The sequence below is a fragment of the Mycteria americana genome, chromosome 5 (assembly GCF_035582795.1).
Source record: "Mycteria americana isolate JAX WOST 10 ecotype Jacksonville Zoo and Gardens chromosome 5, USCA_MyAme_1.0, whole genome shotgun sequence".
In the NCBI taxonomy this organism is placed as follows: domain Eukaryota; kingdom Metazoa; phylum Chordata; class Aves; order Ciconiiformes; family Ciconiidae; genus Mycteria; species Mycteria americana.
The window spans coordinates 65,626,148-65,648,050 of NC_134369.1; the positions used below are offsets into that span (position 1 = coordinate 65,626,148).

At 43.6% G+C, this 21,903-nt stretch overlaps 1 protein-coding gene across 2 annotated transcripts in view; it reads right to left on the reverse strand.

The window, feature by feature from the left end:
- Window positions 1-21,571, reverse strand: part of BRF1 (BRF1 general transcription factor IIIB subunit) — a 176,737-nt gene extending 155,166 nt beyond the window's left edge. The window contains exons 1-2 of one of the 2 annotated variants that reach the window (XM_075503746.1): window positions 21,233-21,569; window positions 7,617-7,697 (exon numbers count right to left, since the gene is read on the reverse strand). In XM_075503746.1, coding sequence (XP_075359861.1) covers window positions 7,617-7,697; window positions 21,233-21,419 — 268 coding nt within the window. In that variant the 5' untranslated portion in view covers window positions 21,420-21,569. Of the gene's footprint in view, window positions 1-7,616; window positions 7,698-21,232 lie in introns of both variants that reach the window. The other variant, XM_075503747.1, reaches the window with a different exon arrangement.
- Window positions 21,572-21,903: the final 332 nt, after the last annotated feature.

Here is a 21,903-nt window from a genome sequence, read left to right on the forward strand (position 1 = left end):
GACCCTGAAAGGAGTTCAGGATGATGAGCTCACACAGACATCTAAACTTTGCCAGCTGAATCCCACCCTAGCTCAAGTCATGACATGGGACTAAATGGAAGAGGTATGTTAAGAATAAAGTTTACCAAAGGAAAAGGTTGTACTTGAAACAACAACAACACAACCCCAAAAAACCAACAAAACACACCCACACACAAAAACATGTAAGATCATCCCAAATTAAAAGGGGGAAATGCCCGTTATCCTCCTTCAAGGAGAGATGGAGAAAGTTAACACATCAAATGGAAAGATGAAGGAAATGAATGAGACAGAAGTTGTTAATGATAACAAAGGACTCATAAGAGACAAAGGCAGTAGACAGATTAAAGAGGGTAAAACTGAATCAATGGTCTGGCTAGAAAGAAGAAATCTTTCAAAGCCTTAATGAGTAAAGAAATTTAGGAGGAAACAAGACAAGCCCAGAAAAGGAGAACTTTAAGCAATGGTTAGCTTAAAAGACAAGAAAAAAACTAATGGGGTACTAACTGAAGGTAGAGATGGGAGGAATAGGATTAGCTTCTATCCCAACAGCAACGATAGCAAGAAGGACAAGAAAATGGCAGAGAAACTAGACTAGACGATTCATTATTGAAAACGAAGCCAGAGACAGGAGTTGATAGAGGAGGAAGAGTCAAAGAAAAGATTGCATCCAGCAAAGGAAACAATCTGGAATAATTCAAAGTCTATGTACAGCTGCAAAACTACAAATTCACTGGGGGGGGTGACAGATACATGGTGGAACAGCTCACGTGACTGGAGTTGATAGGATGGGTGGTTACAGGCTCCACAAGAAGGACAGACACAGAAGGTGACAGGGGACTCATTTCACACAAAGGAACAGCTTGAACGTGTGAAGCTCTGCTGAGAAACAAGTGAGAAGCCAATAAAGAGTTAATTTGTCTGGATGAGAGGCAAGGCCAAAGAAAACACTGTCATGAGGACTTGCTATAGACCACCTGATCTTGAAGATGAAGCCTTCTTTAGACAACAGAAAGATGTCCTGGTTCTCATGGCAAACTGTAACCACTCCAGCATCTGCTGGAAGGGAATCACAGTGGGGCACAAGCAATATAGTGGACTTCTAGAGTGCGGCAGGAACAGGTCAAGTAGGAGAAGCAATGTGATACACCTGCCATGCTCTAGAAAGGAAGAAGTGGCAGAGAATGTAAAGTTTGGTGGCAGGCTTGGTTACCACAACCCTGAAATTATAAAGTTTAAGACCTTGAGGGGTGTGAGGAAGTTGGGTAGCATAGTGACAACCCCCTGGATTTCAGAGAGCAGGCTTCAGTTTGTTCTGAGAAGTGGCAAGCAGGACCCCTTGAGGTACTGCCATGAAGGGCAAAGGGACCAGGAAGATTGGTCAATCTTCAAGTACAATCTTCCCAAAGCACAAGGACACTCCATACTGATGTGCAGGAAGTTGAGCAGGCAGGGCGTGTGGCAGCTCATGAGTCTCCTTGGTCTGCCGTGGCAATGTCTGTTTTCAGGTCTCATGAGTCTCTTTACATGAGTTTGGAGGAAATGAAGCATTACCCATGGTAAAGAAAGAGCAAACAAGGGCTCACTTAAGCAAAATCTACACACACAAGTCAACTGGACTGGATGGGATGCATCTGAGGATGCTAAGGGAGCCAGGAAAGAGAGGCATCTTTGCCGTCTTTAAAAAGTTGTAGGAATCAGGGGAGGTTCTCTATGACCAGAAGTCAGCAAGCGTCAGGCTCTTCTTCCAGAGGGGGAAGCAGGACACTAGAGGCGAGTCAGCCTCCCGTCAGCCTGCTGGAAGGCTATGGAACAAATCCACCTGGAAACCATTTCCAGACACACAAAAGGTAAGAAGGTTACCAGCAACTGCCAGCATAGATTTAATGAGGACGGATCATGCCTGACTGCAATAAAAGCCACTCTGCAGTCAAGGTAAAGCAGTAGCCCCTGCTTTTCCCTCATCCCATTTCATCATTCTCCCTTAGTACCCTGGCAGCCAAATTGAGGAGATACAGACTAGACAGGTGAACTGCAAGTTGGGTGAAAAACTGGCCAGGTTCAAAGGGTAGTGGTCAGCACTTTAACCATCAGACTTCCGAGTGGGATTGATACTGAGGTCAATACTGTTTAATGCCTTCATTAACAACATGAACAGCGCACACTGGGAAAGTGCACACTGATGGACAACATCACATTGGGACAGTGGTCAATACACTGAGGTGCTATTCAGAGGAATCTTAAGATGATGCAGAAATGAGCTCACAGAAACCTCATGAAGTTCAACAAGGCAAATGCAATTTTTTTTGCACCTAGGACAGAAGAACTATAGGGCAACAATACAGGCTGGAGACTGTTTGGCTAGGGAGTAGCTTTGCAGAAAAGGATCTAGATTCCTCATGGCCAAGAAGACGAACGTGACTCAGCAGCACCCAATTGCAGTGATGAAGGCTAACTGCATCCTGGAGCTGCATTATTAAGATTGTAGCCAGTAGGTCAAGGGAAGTGATTATTATCCCCTGTTCAGCACTTGTGAGACTCTAAATAGAGTACTTTGTCCAGTCCAGGACTCCTCTGCACAAGAAAAGGCATTGACATATTGGAGCAAGTCCAGCAGAGAGCCGCTAAAATGATTAGGAGACTGGAGCACATGGCGTGAGGCTGAGAGCTGAATTTGCTCAGTCTTAAGAAGAGAAAGCTAAGAGGGAGGTCTCATTGGTGTCTTCAGCTACTCAGTGGGAGGTTATAAAGAAGATGGAGCCAGAATTGTCAGAGACGCACAGCAAAAAGACAAGAGGCAAGAGTCACATTTCATCAAAGTAAGTTCTGACTAAATACATGGAAAAAAATCTTCACAGTGAGGGTGGTCAAGCATCAGAGAACAGTTTGCCCAGGGAGACTGTATCATATCCTTCCTTTGAGATTCCTGACGTGCAGCTGCACCGGGCCCTGAGCAGCTTAATGCAACTTCAAAGCCACCACTTTGTGGACCTCCAGAGGTCCCTTCCAGTCTAAATTATCCTAGGATTCTACTATCCTCTCCTCCCTTGTTGTTTTAGTTTCGTTAGAGATATGTTCTCTGTTCCTCTTCTTTGGATACTTCTGTTCTCCACACGTACAATACAGTGTCCTGGTCTAATTCGCACTGTATAGTTCTGTCAGGAAGTAGAGCTGTCCATAATCACTTGTAATAAACCAGCTATGAAATTAGTGATGACAACAAAGGTTAAAGAATTAAGCAAATAGTTTAAATATAAACAGTCAAAAATGCATTAGAGAACATCTTCAGAAATGCCTTCCCATTTAGCATTAAAATACCGTTAGCTATGTTTTGGTATTTAAGAGGACTGAGGGAAAACACACATTCATTTAAAGAAATGATTAAAAACACAGCACAACAGTTCGGAAATTGGATTAAGCTAGATGCAGCTGCAATCTTCAAACTTAGTTTAAACCAAATTTGAATATCTGCAACTGAAGCTTTCAAGTTATAATCATGCCATTGACCCTCCTTCCCCTCTCCCTTTTCTTTTTGGCCACTGAAGACTATTGAAAGTATCAGAGCTCCAAGTCAAGAACAACTCCCTTGTAACTACGACTCTGACATGGATATAGTGAGAGCAGATTGCCTGCAAGGAAACAAGAATAAACCGGCTATTTAGAGAGATTATGTAATGCAGCACAGAGCTGTAAAGTGAGATTTAAAGAGCCAGAACTCTGCATTTCAGCCCTGTAAGTAACCATAAAAGTTGGGCAATACTGTAGCAATTTGGCTCAGAAGAGGAAGAAGACAATAGAGGCTGAAGAGGCTCAGACAAGGGAGGAAGAAGTCTTGTCAAAGGGTCTCCCCTCTGAGCTAGTATTTCATTCATAACTCTTCTTTCCCACAAAAACAGGACCGTTTGGTTATTTTGTCAAATCCTTTAAAACAAAGCTGAAACTCTTCTTCGCATCATCTCACAGATGTGCAGGTTTTTACTACAAAAATGAGCTCTATATGAACAGATACAAACCATTTTGCGGACCTGAGCTTGTTGAACTCATGGAGCTTAGCGTGCTCAATTAGCACAGTACCGCACACTGAAAATCAAACTGATTATGAAAAAATACAACAGTATTAGGTCTTTCCTGCATAAATATTTTAACAAGTGTAAACAAGACTCCAGTTTTTATAAGCAGCCAATTCCCAAACGAACACCCACAAACATCAGCTGGTTCAGCAAAGAAAGGCAGAGACTATGAACTGCCATGCACTACCGCATTATAAATAGCGAGGAAACGTACAGCAAAGGCATGTGTGATAAGGGAGACTAGTTCTGTGTGTCAGACATTCTTAGACAAACCTAGAAACTATAAAACCTTCAGCGTTTGCCCATGGCTTGCTTTAGAGCATATACATATATATGTATATATAAACACCAATGCACAAAAAAAAGTTATTTTGTAGAAGAGTCCAGAACTGTTGAGCAGTTGTTGGAAGATTTTACTTCTGCATTTCTTCACTGGGGGGGGGGGGGGGGGGGGGGGGGGGGGGGGGGGAGAAATTGTAAAATTATTACCTTAGGTATTCTAATGAAAAACTGTTCTTCCATCTAATTCTAAACATCCTTTAATTACAAGCCTCAAAAAATAGCAGTATCATACGTTCATCTAATTCTAAACATCCTTTAATTACAAGCCTCAAAAAATAGCAGCATCATACGTTCAGCCAACCCCAGCTGCTTTGCTAGTGAATAAATAAGAGACAGTGAGCCCAGCTCACGTCCCTTTCACCTCCCCTGAACAGACAGACATTACAGCAAGGAAAAATTTGGCCCAAGCTACATGAGGGAGGGAAGGGAAAGCAGGGGGAGGTGGTTGTTTTTTAAAAAACAGCAAGTCCCCGCTCTGTTGCTGGACTTTTCCCCGCATCATGTCAAGCCTGCAGGTTGCTGGCAAGCAGACCAGGCACAGTGTGAGACCTGCCAGCGCTCTCGGACCACACACACGCACGCTCTCAGCTGCTCTCGAATACACTGGGGACAACCTCCAGAGCAATCTGGGCTCCGCCGCCCATCTCTGCTTTCCAGAGCCTGTTCTTCCCTTCAGCAATAGCCTGTATAGAGCAACATATAGGAGAAAATCATGTGCTTATGCTACTGAAGGTAGCGTGCAGCCTTGACGTAAGAGCCATCAGCGAGTTGCAGGAATAGGCCTCCTGAAGTGTGTTCACAAGCTGTGCGTGCTGCACCAGCATCCCGACAGGAGCTAATTTCAGCAGTTCATTTGCAACTCAGTTAAGTTTGGAAATGCAAACGTAGTAGTACCAGCAAATAAATAAATAACACAGCATTTTTTCTGATCAGACAGCATAGTGCTCCAAGGATAACTGTTCATTTTCAATACAGTCAACTATTAGTGCACTTCAGTTTCACTCAGTGAACAGCCCCATACTTTTTCTTTAAAATATATACAGCAAGTTCATTTACCTTGCTACACTTTCAAGTCTAAACACAATGGATATTAACATAATTTCACCAAAAAAAGCGCCACGATCACAGGCACACAGTGACAGGGTGAGATTTTGTAAGTTCACTGCCATAGCTCAATTTGCAATTAAAAACTATGTAAAGCTAAAAGTGTGACTAAATGCAGCAGACAACTAGCTCATTATATACAGCAGCAGAAAGAAAAGCCTTTCAAACACCAATTGCTCTACCTGAAATATCAGCTGCTGTTGTCATGCCTGGGACTGAGCAAGAACAGCACTTAGCTCATTGAAAAGAACTTTCACAGAGACAGATTGGCAGCATGATAAATGTGGGTTGGCTACAGAAATCAAAGACCAAACAGTTTTTTCCTATATAAAAGATAGCCACAAAAAGGAGAAGAAAACCCGTAAAGAGCCTCAGACAGGTATAGGTAAAAAGACAAATTATTTTCCTGTTTCAAAACTGTTTGGGAGATAATTTATTTTCAAGCAACTACAATTTCTTTTATATGATGCTGATAGACTCTAGCCAAGTCAGAATCATTCTGCATTATTAGGTGGGCCCCACGCAGAAGAGTTGTGGGGAAGGAAGATGCGCAGACATATTCCCCAGCAAACACTCATCCAAGAAAGAAGCCATGTTCAGATTCCAGAAAAATGCCTACACTGTCTTTAATTGTCATCACCTTTCAGCATAACCAAAAGGGCTTTTGAAGGATTCAAACACTCCAAGAAGCAATAGGACAGCATTTTCTCCCCTCAGCATTTTACTTTTCTACAATTAAAGACAACAAAATGGGCAGTCCTTATGCACAACAAGCCAATTTGTTTTTAAAATGCCTCTGCAAAATTACAGTTTTGATTAAAGTGCCTTCATCCAAAGACAAACTCCACTAACTGTAAAGGGTATTCTAGTGGTTTTATTCCACTGCTTATACAGGTTACACTTTATACAGGCTTTTTTAAAACTCGTAAGATAGTAACTTTGGACTTGACACTGAAATGCGCCTACATAAAGTACGAGCTTTACTCTGCCAAACAAGCAGGGCTCAATATTCTTCAGCACAAACAGCTGAATAAAACATTCTGTATATAAAACAATCTGTATATAAATCAGCTGAATAATGCCGAGTAAAGCAATCTGGTTATATTTCAATAACACAGATCAATCTTAACCTTTCTATACCTATGCAGATATAATATCAGATCAATCTTACCCTTTGTATACCTATGCAGGCATAATATCAGCCAAGATTTTCTGTGTTTGAGTTGCAAGTATAAGACTTTAATTTAGGAAAATACCTTTATCTAAAATATCTCCCCAAAATGAGCACCATATCAGTAAAACCCATCTACATCCCTTGGTTAATTACATGTCAGCTTCTGAGTCTTTGATATGACAGTCCATCAGCTGTCATCTCCAAGAGTCATGAGAAAAGAGTATTAATTAGCCAAAAAATGACAACTCCTGTCCATTGATATGAGTAACAGCAATTGACATTGGAAGACCATTCTGTTTCTGGAATAAAAGCTGGTTTTATTCACTCTCTTTAAAGAGTGTAGATAATGTATATCTCAATTAAAATATATAGCATGTAATGACAATATTTATTTAAATATTCTCTAGACACTAAAATCTTTTTTTCCATTTTTCCCCCTCTCTGTTCAACAGTCACATATTAAGCACATGATTACTATGAAGTGTGCATAAATATATGCATTTTCTCACACTTATACTGCACAAAAACAAAAGCATTTGAACAATTATATTTAAAAATAAACATGCATAAAGCATTTCAAGAACCCTGAAAACTCATAAAATAAAAACCCACAATAGGTTAACATAATAAAAAGGTGCGATGGGCATGTCAACCTTGAAAAGCCCTTTTAAACTATGATAGTATTGTCAGGTGCCATTACCCGTTGTCAGCCAGCTACCTGACCTCATCAATCAGGTATAACAACCAAATGAGAGCACAATGTAAAATCAGCACTAGGCAGACTTGACTACTGACTAATGAGTGGCCTGCCAAGGTTTTGAGGTCGCATTCACATCTAAAAATTAATTGCAATCAACCATATTATTAAAAAAAAAAGTCATATCAACAAGACTAAAGCTTGCAAGTACCATTCTGTAGAGTTTGTGCTCGTGACTCCTTTCCTAGATTGGCGTGGAAACCTCCTCCTAAAGTCGGTGTTTTGCCAGCACCTATTAGGGGAAAAGAAAAAAAAAAAAAATGTCAAATGCAATAACCAAATTAAAATATTAAAAGAAAACTTATTGTGCCACTATATTCAGGACCTGTGTAATTAACAACATGCCAAGTTACATTAAGAAGGGCAACAGAAGTGCTTGAAGGGCTTAAGACATCAAGTACAAATCCTGTGCAATTTATTTCTTCCTTGGGATACCATAAGAATTACATGGCTCCATAAACCCTCCCAATCTCAGCTCTAAAGAGAAGTACAAAAATGTCACAACCCCTATTTTAGGCAGAATGTGAAAATCAATATTGTAAAATATTTCTCAAAGTAAATGATGAAACAATTGCTTAGTTAATATTTTTTGTCTGAAGAATATTCAATACAGAATTTTAATAGCTAATTACTGGCACTACAGAACATAAAACATGTTTAGCATTCAATAATGACTGTGTTGGCTACTACAGACATAACACTTACTTTAAAATAACTTCAGTTTAACATTAGGCACACACAGTGATGCTTGGGCTACAAAAACTGCAAGTCTGGAACTGCTACGTTTACACCCTGAAAGGTTGGAGACTAAAATAAGTCTGAGTTATAAATCAGCATAAACTAGAGGCTGGGTTATGCATCGTGCCAATGCTGAGGAGCCTGAACGCAGAGTCCTCTGGGAGTCAGTGGAACTACTCATACAAACCAATCTCGCAGAACAGGGAATTAAGCTACCAAGGACAGAAAGAGTCTCCCACTAAAGATGGAATTATTTTGAAAAACAATCAGGCTACCTCACGCAGGATATTCGAATCTATCAGCTTAACAGCAAGTGAGAACAAAAAGCTAAATTGCACAGGATTGAAAACAAGTAATTTGTTAGTAATTGGACTTCTACTTAATTCCAGTACTCTACTCTTCAGAATAAAGTCGTCATCTTGTTCCCTATGATGCCTACAGTATTTCCTCAAGCTCTTGTAGCTATGTTTTCTCATCTTACACCAGTTCTCTAGAACAAACTAGAAAGGCTTTGGGATAGAAACATACAGAGGAGTGAAGTGCCACTTGAAAGCAGTTCAGGACATTTCTCCTACACACCTGAATAAGATACTTCTGTAGCAGGTACAAGTGGTGAGAAACTGTGACCGAAATTGTTCACTCTTACCAGACTTTCTTAGCTAGTCTCCCCTCAGCTGCATTTAATATCCATCTATGTTGGGGGTGGGGGGGGAAGGTGACGACACACGACATCAACAGAAAAGCTAATATTCCTGCAGAATTATTGTCTATAAGCCTTCAAAGCTTAATTTGCCATACAACCTTTAAATTAAGTTTCCAGTGCTATCCATAACAGAAACTGACTTCACCTTCACTTCATTAACAGATCCTTTCAACAAACAATAATCAGAAGCTCTCATGTAAATGCCCCACAGCTTAAGTACTTCAGTTCAACACCCTAATTAGAAATGAAAAATATTCAATAGTGACCTCCTCACTGGTTATAGAGGTAACCCTCCCAACTCTGTATTTGCTCCAGACAATTATAGACAGCAATGTTTCCTTGCCATTCTTACAGGTACAGTCTCGTATTTCCACAAATGCTCCAAAACAAACCGATGAGGCAAAACAGAGAGAGGTTACCAAACTACGCTAGCACACATAACATTTTTGGTGTACATTTAATGGTTTACCTGGCCAAAAAAAAAAAAAAAAAAAAAAAAAAAAAATCAACAATGACAATAGTTGTATGTTCCTTTTCTTCAGTAGCAAATCTAACTTCAGAAATTCTGCCTCCTACCCTCCCTTTTTTGTCGTTTGAAGGTTTGCTTTACCACAGGCTACCTCACTTGTCTGATTTACAGCAGGAGAGCACGCACTCAAGCATTGGTACAGCGGAGGCAGCCGCAAACTGCGGGGCAAGAGCCGGCACGAACAGCAGGGCAGGCTGGAGGCCGCAGGCTCATCCAGCACTTGCGTCAAAGGCACCATCACCCCTTCCTGTGCACAAAGGCTCCACTTTTCAGTCCCCTCTGTCTTTGAATACATGAAAATACTAGACTATCATTCCCAAAACAGCTACGTTAGTCTTTCACAGGTTTCCCTGTAGCTACGAAAAAGCTTAATCAAAAACAATCTTAGAGTGGCAATAAACAATACTATTAACAAAATAATTTAACTTACTTGGAAGCTAAAATCCAGAAAGAATACAAACAAAATAAAATTAAGCTGAGATTTCAGCGGTTTTGTTCTTTAAGGTTCTTTTTCATTAGACATCAGGATATAACATTGTACATAAAAGTAATTTCTTTCCAAGCTATAGAGTCTGCAGCAGATACTAGCTGAGCTATCTGAAAGACAAATTCTGCTATCAGAATTGATGTGCCCATTTCTCAGTGAGTTAACTGGAAAGACTGCACAACTCTAATTAGCATTTGGCTTTGAAAACTAACAGAAAACTAGTCTGTTGAGCTCTTACACTCTCAGAACTGCAAACTAATGTTGCCGTTGACTATGAAGTCTCACCATCAGCTTTAATCTTTACAAGCAGAATGCAAACCAAACTCATTAACGCAACTGTTCAGCTGGGTAATAAAAAGATAAACTCTTAAAAAAAGAAAACTGTGAAATCAAATTCATTTAAAGACAAAAATCCCTACAAAGCTAGCCATTTAAAAAGTACAAAGAAAAGGAACAGCAATCACTAGGCACAACCAAATTAACATCCCAGCTTAACTGAAATTTTTACATTTCTTGACCTTTTCCATTTTTCCCTCTACAACTTCAAAAGTGAATTAAACAGGCTTTTGCGTTTTCACATTCAGCTTTCAAGATATACAAAAATATATCCGAGAAGTATTGGGTGTCTGCAAGTACTGCCTGCCAAATCTTCAACATTAACACTAACATTTCCCTAAGCCAACTCAAATACCCTCCTTCGTGAGGTGGTACCTCCCAAGGTACGTTGTCATCTACTGATCATTTTTAGAAACTAACTCAGATTCTCAGCTTTGCATAACTGAAGCCTCCTCTCCTCTTCAAGTTAGCTTTGGACACTTGCATGAAATTTTGGACAACAGAAGGTGTGGAGAGATGTGTTAGGCAGCTGAAAACTACAGCTACTCAATTTTTTTGTGGTCCTCTCAGTGGACTACAGTGCCCTGAGACACCAAAAGAAGAGAACTGAAGATGCAGGTGATCATATACCTGGAAACTTGATGATACTTGGTCAAAGCTTATGCAGGTCCAGACCCAGCCCATAACCCCGCATTACTCAAGCACTGAACTACAGTGACTGTCCCTCAAGCAGCCGTCCCCATGTCTGCTCCTTGCAGCACAGTCTGGGGCAGAGCTGCTGTATGCAGGGGCAGACCCAGGCACCTCGGCCGTTTCTGTTTTGCTCCACCAACTCACTACCAAAGAAAGTCACATCACTCAGCTTCCCTACAGAAACGTTCCTCAAGCAGCAAAAGGAGCAAGCAAAGCTTGAAGTCTGTGGTAACCTTGAACGGCAACAAAAAGACGACAGATAGCAGGAACAGCACTTATCACATCCCTCCATACAGAGGAGGCAAAGAGCAGCCGCTCGGGCACCTGCAGCTTAAAGGGCACTTTTCTGAGAGCTAGCGACACGCTGAGTTTCAGAGTCAATACCCAGAGAAGAAACAGCTTCAGTCCCAGTGTTATGGACTGTGTTTCCTCTACATAAATAAATGACAAGGGAACAAAGCTGCTTGCAATGAAGACAGGGAATGAAGCTGTTTGCAACTTGAAGTGTACCTGCTCTTTGATAGGACCAGTCCTACCAAAATCCTTCCCTGTGAAATTAAACCCGAAAAAACACCAGCCCTTTCTCCAGCACAAGGTAGGAGAAAAACCTTCAGTTTAAAGGTTTTTAACCAAGGTCCAAAGGTCCTTGGTTATGCTTGGTTATGCTGAAGGTCCAAAAACCTTCAGCATAAAATCTGGGTCTGGTAAAGAGTGCAGATGGCATCACACCAACAGTTTTATAATCAGGGTGGACTAGCTAATCTAATATAAAAAAATTAATGAGCTTCCTACGTAAGTTAGACCACAAAAGTCAAAAGGAGAGTAAGTCAGTGTCCCATTACAATTCATGTCTACAATAGCAAAATGATGTGATTAAAGTTTTCTGAACACACAAAACTACTGAAGCCTGTGGCTGAGAAAAGAATTATTTTGGCTATTTCTACAGGCAAGTTAAGAGATCTGCACGCACCACAGCCTGCTGAAATGCTACTGCTGAATAAACTTACACAGACAAACTTTTAATCTACTCCATGATAACTAGCTGTCTATGGACTTATTTTCATAACTACCAACCAGAGAGATAAACATACTGTTGCATCCACCACGCCCAAGTTTAGGGCTGCACAAGTCTATGAAACCAGCCTGTGTCCAAGTTACGTGCAAGATTCAGCATTTTCTCAACTGACAGCAGTATACTCTGCAGCGCTTCAAGCAAGCGTTTGTTGCCATCACAAGGACAGCATATAAAAGACTCAATGCCAGAAAAAAAACACTATACACTTAACTCTGATGCAAGATTGCCACCTGCAGGATTTCAGAAGAGAAACAAAAATTGATTCAGTTCATATTACTAAAACATATAGCAGATAATTATTTTTGCATGAAGTAGATGCAAGTTTCCCTCTTCCTTCCCAACACAACATGATTATGAATTAGCTTTGTAAGGAGAAAGCCTAGCACAAAGTAAAACAGCTAAATACCCTTCAGGATTTCCCAAAAAGGTCTGCAAATCCAGCATATCCATGCTTTCTTCTGTGTTGCAAATGATATCATGACCACTCCATATAATTTAAAATGAATCATGAATTAGTGTCATCTCTAGAAATCTGCACCACAAGTAAGAGGAATTTTGCTGATATTAACATTATTTTCACTTTTCAGTATCCAGTGTTTTCATTTCAAATTTAGTGTGCATATTACTGGTGGAACCCACTTCAGGGCTGTTCAAGGCTGCACTACAAGAAATATTTTATGTCAGGATTTGGTCTATCAATATATCCTACATGGAAACCAATTAACAACTACCAATTAAAAACAAAACCCCTACTCCTTCCACTTTTGCAATAGTGAAAAATACAGAAGAATCCTTTATTGTATTTAACAACTGACCAGCCAAAAACACAGAATCTGATACAAACACTGAGTTTATCCTGTTTACCAGCTGCCTCAGTAGCACGTACTGTGACTGTAATTGTCCATCTTACAAAGTTCTAGAAGAAAAAAAAGAAGGCATAGAAGATGAATGGCTAGTATGCTTAGCTTAAATTTTATGAAAGCTTTTTCCTCCCTGTGTCTAGTCCCTCTCTTCTTTCCAGTTTGCTGACCATAACTCTCCATTTCCACAAACCCCAAAAGACTGAAATACTTTGATCAAGGCAAACCCCAGTCAAGTTCTGCACTTGAGGTCAATGTAGCTCACGCTCCCCGATGTAAAAGCATAAAGACGTTTTTAAGGATAAAGTAGTATATACAAAACATTTCAGTAAGCTTCCATAGGGGAAGCTTACTGAAAAATTGAGCATCCTACAGCTTTACTAAAGAGAAAGATACATTAAATTTGTCAAGGGACACTGCAGAGTAAGAGTACACATTCGTGCCAGCGTTTATGGCAGTGCAAATGGGTCACTGTAGTTAAGTTGCTTATAATTTACTTGCGACAAGAAAATTGTATTAGCAGGAAGAAACTTTTACTTGATATTCTAATATTTGAAATAGCCCACTTAGAAACGTTGGGGAGCCTCCTCCACTGGAAGTTTTAACAAACACTTAGCAGTGTTTTAAGGGCTACTAGTTCACAATTTTCCTTTCTCCCTATGAGTAAAAGCAAGCAGATACCTTTCCACAAGCAACGTTCTTCCCACCAGCCTCAAATTAGTATCTTGCAAACTCATGTACATTTGGAGATGGAGAGTCTTAACGTACATACGCTGTACAAGAGCCATGAGCTGTATGTAATCCTGACTCGGTGCTGAAGTTGGACTAATGCTGCCAATGCCCCTTGCAGCCTCCCATTTCTATGACTATGCCTGTATAGCCATCACCATCCTAAAACCTTAGTCACTACATAAGAGTAAGTTAAAAGACTTTAATTCACACCAGTTATTGTAAATCTCAAATAACAAATGCCAACCTAGCATTTAAAGAAGAGAATATGCATTTGGAATTTAGTTTATTACGTATTTTTAATCAAAAGTCACCAAAAGAAATAGAAATTCCAAGCAATCAAACATAAAATAGTAAAGCTGATTCAAGACAGTCATGCTGTTCAGCCTCACACAGACACACCGGTGATGTACATTCACCTCAGACCCCAAAGGCAGGGTAAGTCCTGTGGGGCAAGAATCCCACTTTGGTGGCCAGCCTACAGTCACACCATAACCCTCTATGAAGTAGAATCCTGTAGGTCTTATCTGGAGTCGATAAATGCCCCTAGCTCCACCAACTTGTCTTCTCCATCCCACAGTTCTGTCACCTCAGACTACAGAGGCTGCATTTCATTACACATTTTTTATCCTGTTTTCCCCGAGGAAAACAGCACACACAGCAGCGCTGCCCACTCCTCTCTCTGCCCAGTTTCAGACAAACTTGAGAAGAGGACAGCGGTCTCAAAACTACAAGGTTTCTGTCAGTTTTGTAAAAATAGGCAGCTATTTTTAGTAGGGGAAGACACGCACTAAGTAAGAGCTAGCTAAAAGCTTCTGAAAAATAATTCTGATTTAATTTTTTACCAAAGATGTGACCCCAAACTCTGTAGCAGGCCATGGGCAGCCACGGCCCAGGGCATCGGGCACTTCTGTGGATCTAGGGATGGGCTGAGGCCAGGCGGGACATCAGCCTGCACGTGGGGGTCAGGATCAGGCCCAGCGAGGGGAACCAGGTCAGACACAGCCCCGGGATGGCCAGGCAGGGCCATAGGGACGGGCTGAGGCCAGGCAGGACAGGGCAGGGCTGTGGGGAGCTGGAGACCAGCCCTGCTGCGGCATCGCTGGGGCAGGGGCTGACGTCCCTGGGGGTCTGACATGGGGTCCAGTGCCATGGGCAGGGTTTGGGGAGCCCCAGGGAGAAGCCCCAGGGTCAGGGACAGCAAGGGCCAGTGGTGCCTGGGAAAGCAGGCAGCTCTCCTGACACCGGACGGCACACACACAGAGATCCCCAACACTAAAGGGCAGGTTTCCAGACTGCCTTATGGTTTGCACCCAAGAAGCTTATCAGATGCTATCTTTCTCAACTTACTACTATGCATTTAAAGGCGATTTCTGGAACAAAAGAAGCTGAGCTTCCCCAGACACAACATGTTTCAGGATCACAAGCTCAGTACACCTTGCAGTGCCCTTTTCTCATGCCGTATTTTCTCAGTTACGTCTTCCAGCCTGCTGCTGCAATGCCTGTACATCAGCTTTCTCAGGTGGGACTGTTTTCTTCTCCTTTGATTAGTGTCAGAAGACCTAGATTTCCACTTTCTCAGCTTCTTTAAACAAAAAACTGAAGAGAGATCTGGACTATCAACGTTTGCTCCACGTTCACCTTTCCTCCTCTCACTCTCTTCGGCTTTGTACTTGGTTTTTCTCCTGTCAGCCTCAGGGAAAATACTTGTGAAAATAGTTTCTCCCAACAACTACCACAAGACAGGGGACTCCCACCCAGACACAATGAAAGAATGATCAGAGAATTCGCTGCCTTCAAACGCAGCACACAACTCGTAACTTGCCTTTCTGCAAAAGCAGCTGCCATAAAACCGAGGCAGACTGGCAAAGGGCTCGGTGAAGCTCTGTTTTCCAGGATGCAATTACAGTATAATGGAGAGGGAGAAACGTAGCTCGTTCTTAGACCCTGTATTGCTGTACTTCATGCTGGGATGTGTTCAAATGTTATGACCAATAGGAGTCTGTTAAGAACTTAGGCATGAAGAAAAAAAAAAAAGCAAGATGCATTCATTCCAAGTAGCAGAATGAGGAATTTTAATTCAAATGCTCCCCAAATTTGACATGAAGCCACTGAGAACAACCTCTTTTGGCTAGTTTGAGACAGTCTGAACTGGCTATCAATTATAAGGTGGATAGTTATTCTTCAAAACTAGACTCAGAAAGGAAAAGCACATGCCTCAAATATTTTCTATGCAATTAACAGAGTTCCTCGGAGCTCAAATGCACATGACAACCCTTTTCCGCTAATATCTGACTTATCCACGCTCAAAGCAGTCAAGCTCAGAAATTCAATTTCAATGCAAGACCTTCACTAGCTTCAAGAGAATAACACGGCCAGGGTTAACAGTTGAGGCTGGACTCTTACCGGACTGTGACCATGTGCAACAGAATTAAGAATCAGAACTAACTGGACCAGTACAGGGCCTATCAAAGCTTTCACTAGCTTGTGCTTTGTGAGGACTTGCTGCTCAGAAGATCAATAGAAAGATACTTAGTAGCCCCCTTCTAGAGCATGAAGAGGGTTATTTCCTTGCTAGTGAAAAAACTCACCAGCTCAGGACCCAGCAAGTGAGGGGTACCTCACAAGGAGAGATGACTTGCCACTCCCCGAGACAGAGAGCATCAATAAGAATTGTGGAATTAGGCTAACCTGCAATCACACCCTCCATTTCCATCAAGACCGTGGCAATGAAGAGCATTGGTGTTATTACGCTGAGACAGATAGGTCATGCCCATCTCCAAAGGGCATCTCATCAGGACTGGGATGGCCAAGCTCTCTCTGTGTATTTATATAAGCATGCTATCTCCTTTTATATGCCCCAACTAACATCAGGGAAGATTTCATGGTCCTTATTACAAAGTACTGCACATGCAACTTCATAAATCTTACTCTAAATAAATCTTTGCCTTGCAGTCTGGGTTTCTGGGCACCTTGTCACAGACTCTCACAATTGTAAATATCTCTACTACCTACTTCTCACAAGGAATTCAGAAGAATTAGCCAAGCATTGTCAAGAGAGAACATATCTATATAACTGTCAAAGTCAGAGGAGTTTTGTGCTCACCACTTTCCAAAACACAAGCTAAAAAAAAAAACCCACACAGTATTAATACCTAGGGACACCTACATTTTATGCTGCAAAACCACAGCCCCCCGATTCTTGGACCAGTTTTAAAAGAATGGTCAAAACCCTCAAAAGCATCTTTGTAGAGCTCAAAAAACATTATCTTGCTCTGAAGACTCAAAAGAACAGCTGTGTCAACTCAGATCAAAGGACTATCTGTAGTCCAGTATCCTACCTCTGAACGGTAAAGGCCATTAATATACATGCCTACAAGTGAACACAAACATAGGAGGAAAGCTTCTCGCAATACTGCTCTCATATAATCTCCCAGAGTCTATAGATCTGTGGCTCAAGGATTTCCTGAGCCAGAAATAGTATCTTTTTTTTAATGGCCTTGATACTTTTTTGTTCTGTTTGTCCAATCATTTTTGAACTCATGTAAACTTTTAACATCCACAACTTAAGATTCACAGTTTAATTAAACGTTTTTCTGAAAACAAAAACAAACAAAAAACCTCCTAATGCTTCTGAACCTCCTACTTGCTATCTTCAAAATAAGCTAGCTGCTAGATTTCTTAGCACTCCCTAGTTTTTGCATTACGTGGTACTGAACAATCGTTCATCCTTGCCGTGTTACTCTACCATATTTACAGACCTCTACTATGTCCCTATTCAGTCATCTCTTTTCCAGTCTGAAGAGGCTGAGTCTATTCAGTCATTCTAATTGAGAAGCTCTTCAAGAAGCGCTCCTCTTGATCACCCCATCTTTCTCTCTGTATCTTTACTAGTTCTATTAGAAGTTTTCTTGAGGAGGGTGAAGAAAAGAGAGAAACACCAGAACTGCACACAGTATTTAAGTTGCAGATAGTGCTGTGGATATGTAACAGTGTATGTATATGCTGTCATACTCTTTTCCTGATAACTTCTAACATTCCCTTCCCCACTCTGTTTTTTTTTGTACTGCGAATGAACATTGAGCTAAATGTTTTTACAGAGCTATCCATTAAGACCTAGGGATCTCCTTCCCCAGTTATACAGCCAGTCCAGATGCTACCATCCCACATGTGGAAGAAAGTAACAATCCTAACTGTCACTTCAACTCTCGATCCCATCTGCTATCCTACCACCCAGCTACTAAGAGCAACAGGTCCTTCTACAGTCTTTACTGCCCCAAATACTTTAGTGTTGCCAGCAAACCTCATTAATTCACCATTCACCAGTTTTCCAGACCATCAGCCCAGAATCTATGGAACTTCACTGGCACCTCCTTCAGGAGACTTATTATTTATTTCTAGTCTATGTTTCTTACCATTTGAGTAGTTACTCTGCTCTGTAAGGACTTTCCCTTATCCATGACAGCTCAGATTCTTTAAAAGCTTCTAGTGAAGGATCTTGCTGACCTCCCTTTGCAAATCCAGTGATCTGGCTGGCCACTTACTGACTTCTTTGGAAAGCTCCAAAAGATCTGCAAGGCACGCCACTTTGCCAAAAATAATTCTTCCCCCATATTTACCTGTACAGCCACCTATTTTGTCCTTCACTGCTTCTACCCTTTTGCCCAGACTTACCAGCCTACATTTCCCCAAACCTTCATGCAGCAGCAAAGCAAAATCTCCCACTCACATCCAAGCACAAGCCCATACTTCCTCAGGACACCAATGCTCAGTTGTTAAAACTGTCAAAACAATGGAAAGCTCTGGACAACCAAGGAGCTCTGAACTCCATAGACATTAAGAGCCCCATTCAACTTCCAGCTCTGCAACAGAGAACCTGACAGCCCTCACACCTTGCAAAACCTAGACAACAGTCTCTGAATCACCTAGCCCTACTGACCAAGAGCCAGGGTCTCAAAAACAGTAGCCCAGGCACCTCTGACACTGCAAACACTCCACACAGTGGGACTGCCCATGAACACCAGTCCGAGGAGCCTCAGCCCAAGGCATTTCATACACAGGGGATCCCTCAGAGCCACAGACCTAGAGAGGCTACAAAGACGACAGGAAAAGGTGTTAAAAAACAGGTAACTGATGGAAACCTGCTTACATAATCAAGAAGAGTCACTGAAAGCTATAGCTTACCAGAAAGTGTTGCTTTCAGCAAGTACGTGTTTTCTGACTTAAAAGAAATATACATTGCATTGGAAAATCTCCAGCCAGCACAACACTCAGAGATACAAATTCTGTCTTGCTTACACAGGAAAGGACTTTTCTCCCCATTCCCAATCAGTGAATCAGCGTCATACAAGCATAATAGACAAGCACACATCATGAAGACACTGTTACTGCAGCACAAATATCTCTTTTCAGATTAGCTTGCATCACTCGGTAAGTCAAGCAAAAAAAAATTATTCACAACAGAAGTATCTGTTTTGGAACATAAAGAATTATACCAGCATAAACCACCCATACCCAAATTTCTTCAAAATATTTGCTGTGTGAAACAGGGCCTGCACTCATCCTTGCAGTAACTTAGCAAATTTACAAACAGCATTGTTTTGAAAGTCCTGTTCTGTTGTTTCCATAAACAACACTTCACCAAAATACATACAGTAATGAACATGGGGACTTGCTAGAAGATCACCGTATGAACACACAGTGATGCCCCTGCAACCAGACCTTGTGCCAGCCTGATAAAGACACCGTAAGCGTGCTAGAATGTGCTCCAATTACACCCCAATTACATTTTCACTTTTACACACCCACCCATCCTCATAGTGCTTATCTGTCTTCATGGGTGCTAGAATTATTTTTCCCAGTAACATATGACAGGTAACTAACTAGCTATAGAAGATCAAAGAATTAATGCACTATCCATCAAAAAAAGATTAGCCAAGAGCAGCATCTCAGGACTTGCACAAAAGGGAAAGGGTCCCTTAAAGGAACTTCGGAAAGTACTACGCAATTCATCCAGAAGAAGAAAAAGCCTCAGTACGGTGCAGTTCTCTCTTTTCCTTTTGATTTTTTTTTTTCACAGGATAAAGGCATCCCAAAACGAGCTCTTGCTTGCATGCCATCTGTCCCGCATAATTTTGGGTGGGAGGGAAAAAGCAGTACAAGCCCTTAAAAATGTAGTCTCCACATCACTACAGGAAAAAGTGAAGGATATAAGAGCTGCTCATAAGCTATAAAAAGAGAGTAATGCCAACACCCTGAGTTGGAAGACAGCAATGGCATCAGACAAATCCTAGTCTACAGTAAACTCCCAAACTCCAATATGCAGTGCTGCCCTCTCCACCACAACTCCTTTTTCTTCCCCACAGGCATACAAACCATCAGTTCCCCTTGTTTCACTGCTAAGCTCCTTCCCATGCTTCTTGCTTATGTTTCTTTCTCCTTATACACATTCCCCCTACCCGTTTTCCTTCTCTCCCCTTCCAAACACCACGTCTTCTTCACGTGGTCCCTTTCCAGGCGCACAGGCCTTACCCTCCGGGACAGTCCCACAAACACCCCAACCCATCTATTTACAGAAGGAGACTCTCGACCCTTCACTTCCAGCCTCTTTCTCCTCCATCACACTGCCTTCGTGCCTCCGCGTACTCTCTCTACCCATCAAACACCCAACTCTCCTGTCCTCTACCCCAAATAATTTCATGTACCTCCCCATTCCCCGTGCACCCAGTCTTCCACACAGAGCCCCAAACCGTCTCTCATGCACCCACTTCACACCATGCACTCACTCCCGTCACGCACAGAGCATCTCTCCCATCTTGCACAGCTTTTTCCCCACTCACCCCAGCCTGCCCCCCAGCCCGTTCCTCTCACCTTGCACAGCACGCTGCCCTCCCTCCCCATGCACTGTCTCCCATTTCCACTTTGTGCAGCGCTAGCTCCACACACACCGTCCCTGTCCCTCCTTAGCACAACACTTTTCTGCACATTCTGTGCCTCACACCCCTTTGCACAGCACCCTGTCCCCCATGCACTGACCCTGTCCCCCCTTTGCACAGCACCCTTTTCCCTACAAAATGTCCTTACCCCCCAGTACCTACTCCCCCGTGCACCATCCCCATAACCCTGCCCTCCAGTACGGCACCCTCACCCCCATCCCTGACCCCACACTGCCCACAGCACCCTCACCCCCACGCCCTGTCCCTGTCCTCCATCCCCCTTAGAGCACCCTCTCTCTCATGCACTGTCCCTTGCCCCCCACCACTCTCTCTCATCCCCTCAACATCCTCTCTCTACACGTGGCCCCTTTTTCCCCTCACACCTTCTCCCCACGCACTGCCCCTTTCCCCCATCACCCTCTCCCCACGCATTGTCCCCTGTCTCCCCCCAGCACCGTCTCTCCACGCGCTGCCCCCCCAGCACCCTCTCCCCACGCATTGTCCCCTGTCCCCCCAGCACCCTATCCCCACGCACTGCCCCTTGCCCCCCCAGCACCCTCGCCCCAAACACTGTCCCCCCACGCAGTGCCCCCCCAGCACCCTCGCCCCACGCACTGTCCCTGTCCCCCCAGCACCACTCCCCCCGCCCGGCGCACGTGCGCCCCGCCCCGCCGCCGCTCACCGTCCAGCGACACGAACTGCCCCACGGCGGAGGAGCCGCCGCCGCTGTTCTCCACGAACTGCACCTCGGAGACGATGATGTTGTCCTCCAGCACCGAGCCGCAGCCCGTGCACACCGCGTCCCCGCGCGCCGCGTCCACCTCGATCTCCGAGCAGCCGCAGGCGGCGCACACCCGTCCGCCCGGCATCCTGCCCAGCGCCCGGGCCCGGGCCGGGGCCCGGCCGGCCCGCCGCCTCCTTGTCGCTGCCTCCTGCCGCCGCCTCCTGCCGCCGCCTCCTCCCCGCCGCTACCGCCGCCCGCCCGGCGCGGCGCAGCCCGGCCTCGGCGCAGGCCTCGCTCGCCGGGACCGGCAGGGGGAGGAGCGCGGCGGCGGCCGCCCCCGCCCGCTCTCGCGAGACTTCGTCTGCCGCTCCCCGCCCCTCCGGGGCGGCCCCTCCCTCACCGCCCGCGGCGGGGCGGGCCGGGCGATTCGTCTGCCCGCCTCGGCCTCCGCCTCCGGCCGCGTCAGGGAGCGGCGGCGGCTCTCCTGGCGGCTCGCCTGTCCGCCCCCGCCGGGGCTCGGGAGACCCCAGCGCCCCGCTGCGCTTCGGCAGTTCCCTTCTCCATCCCCAAATACAGGACCGCGAACCACGCCTGTCCTCCAGCGCTCCGACTGGGATTGTGACGGGGGG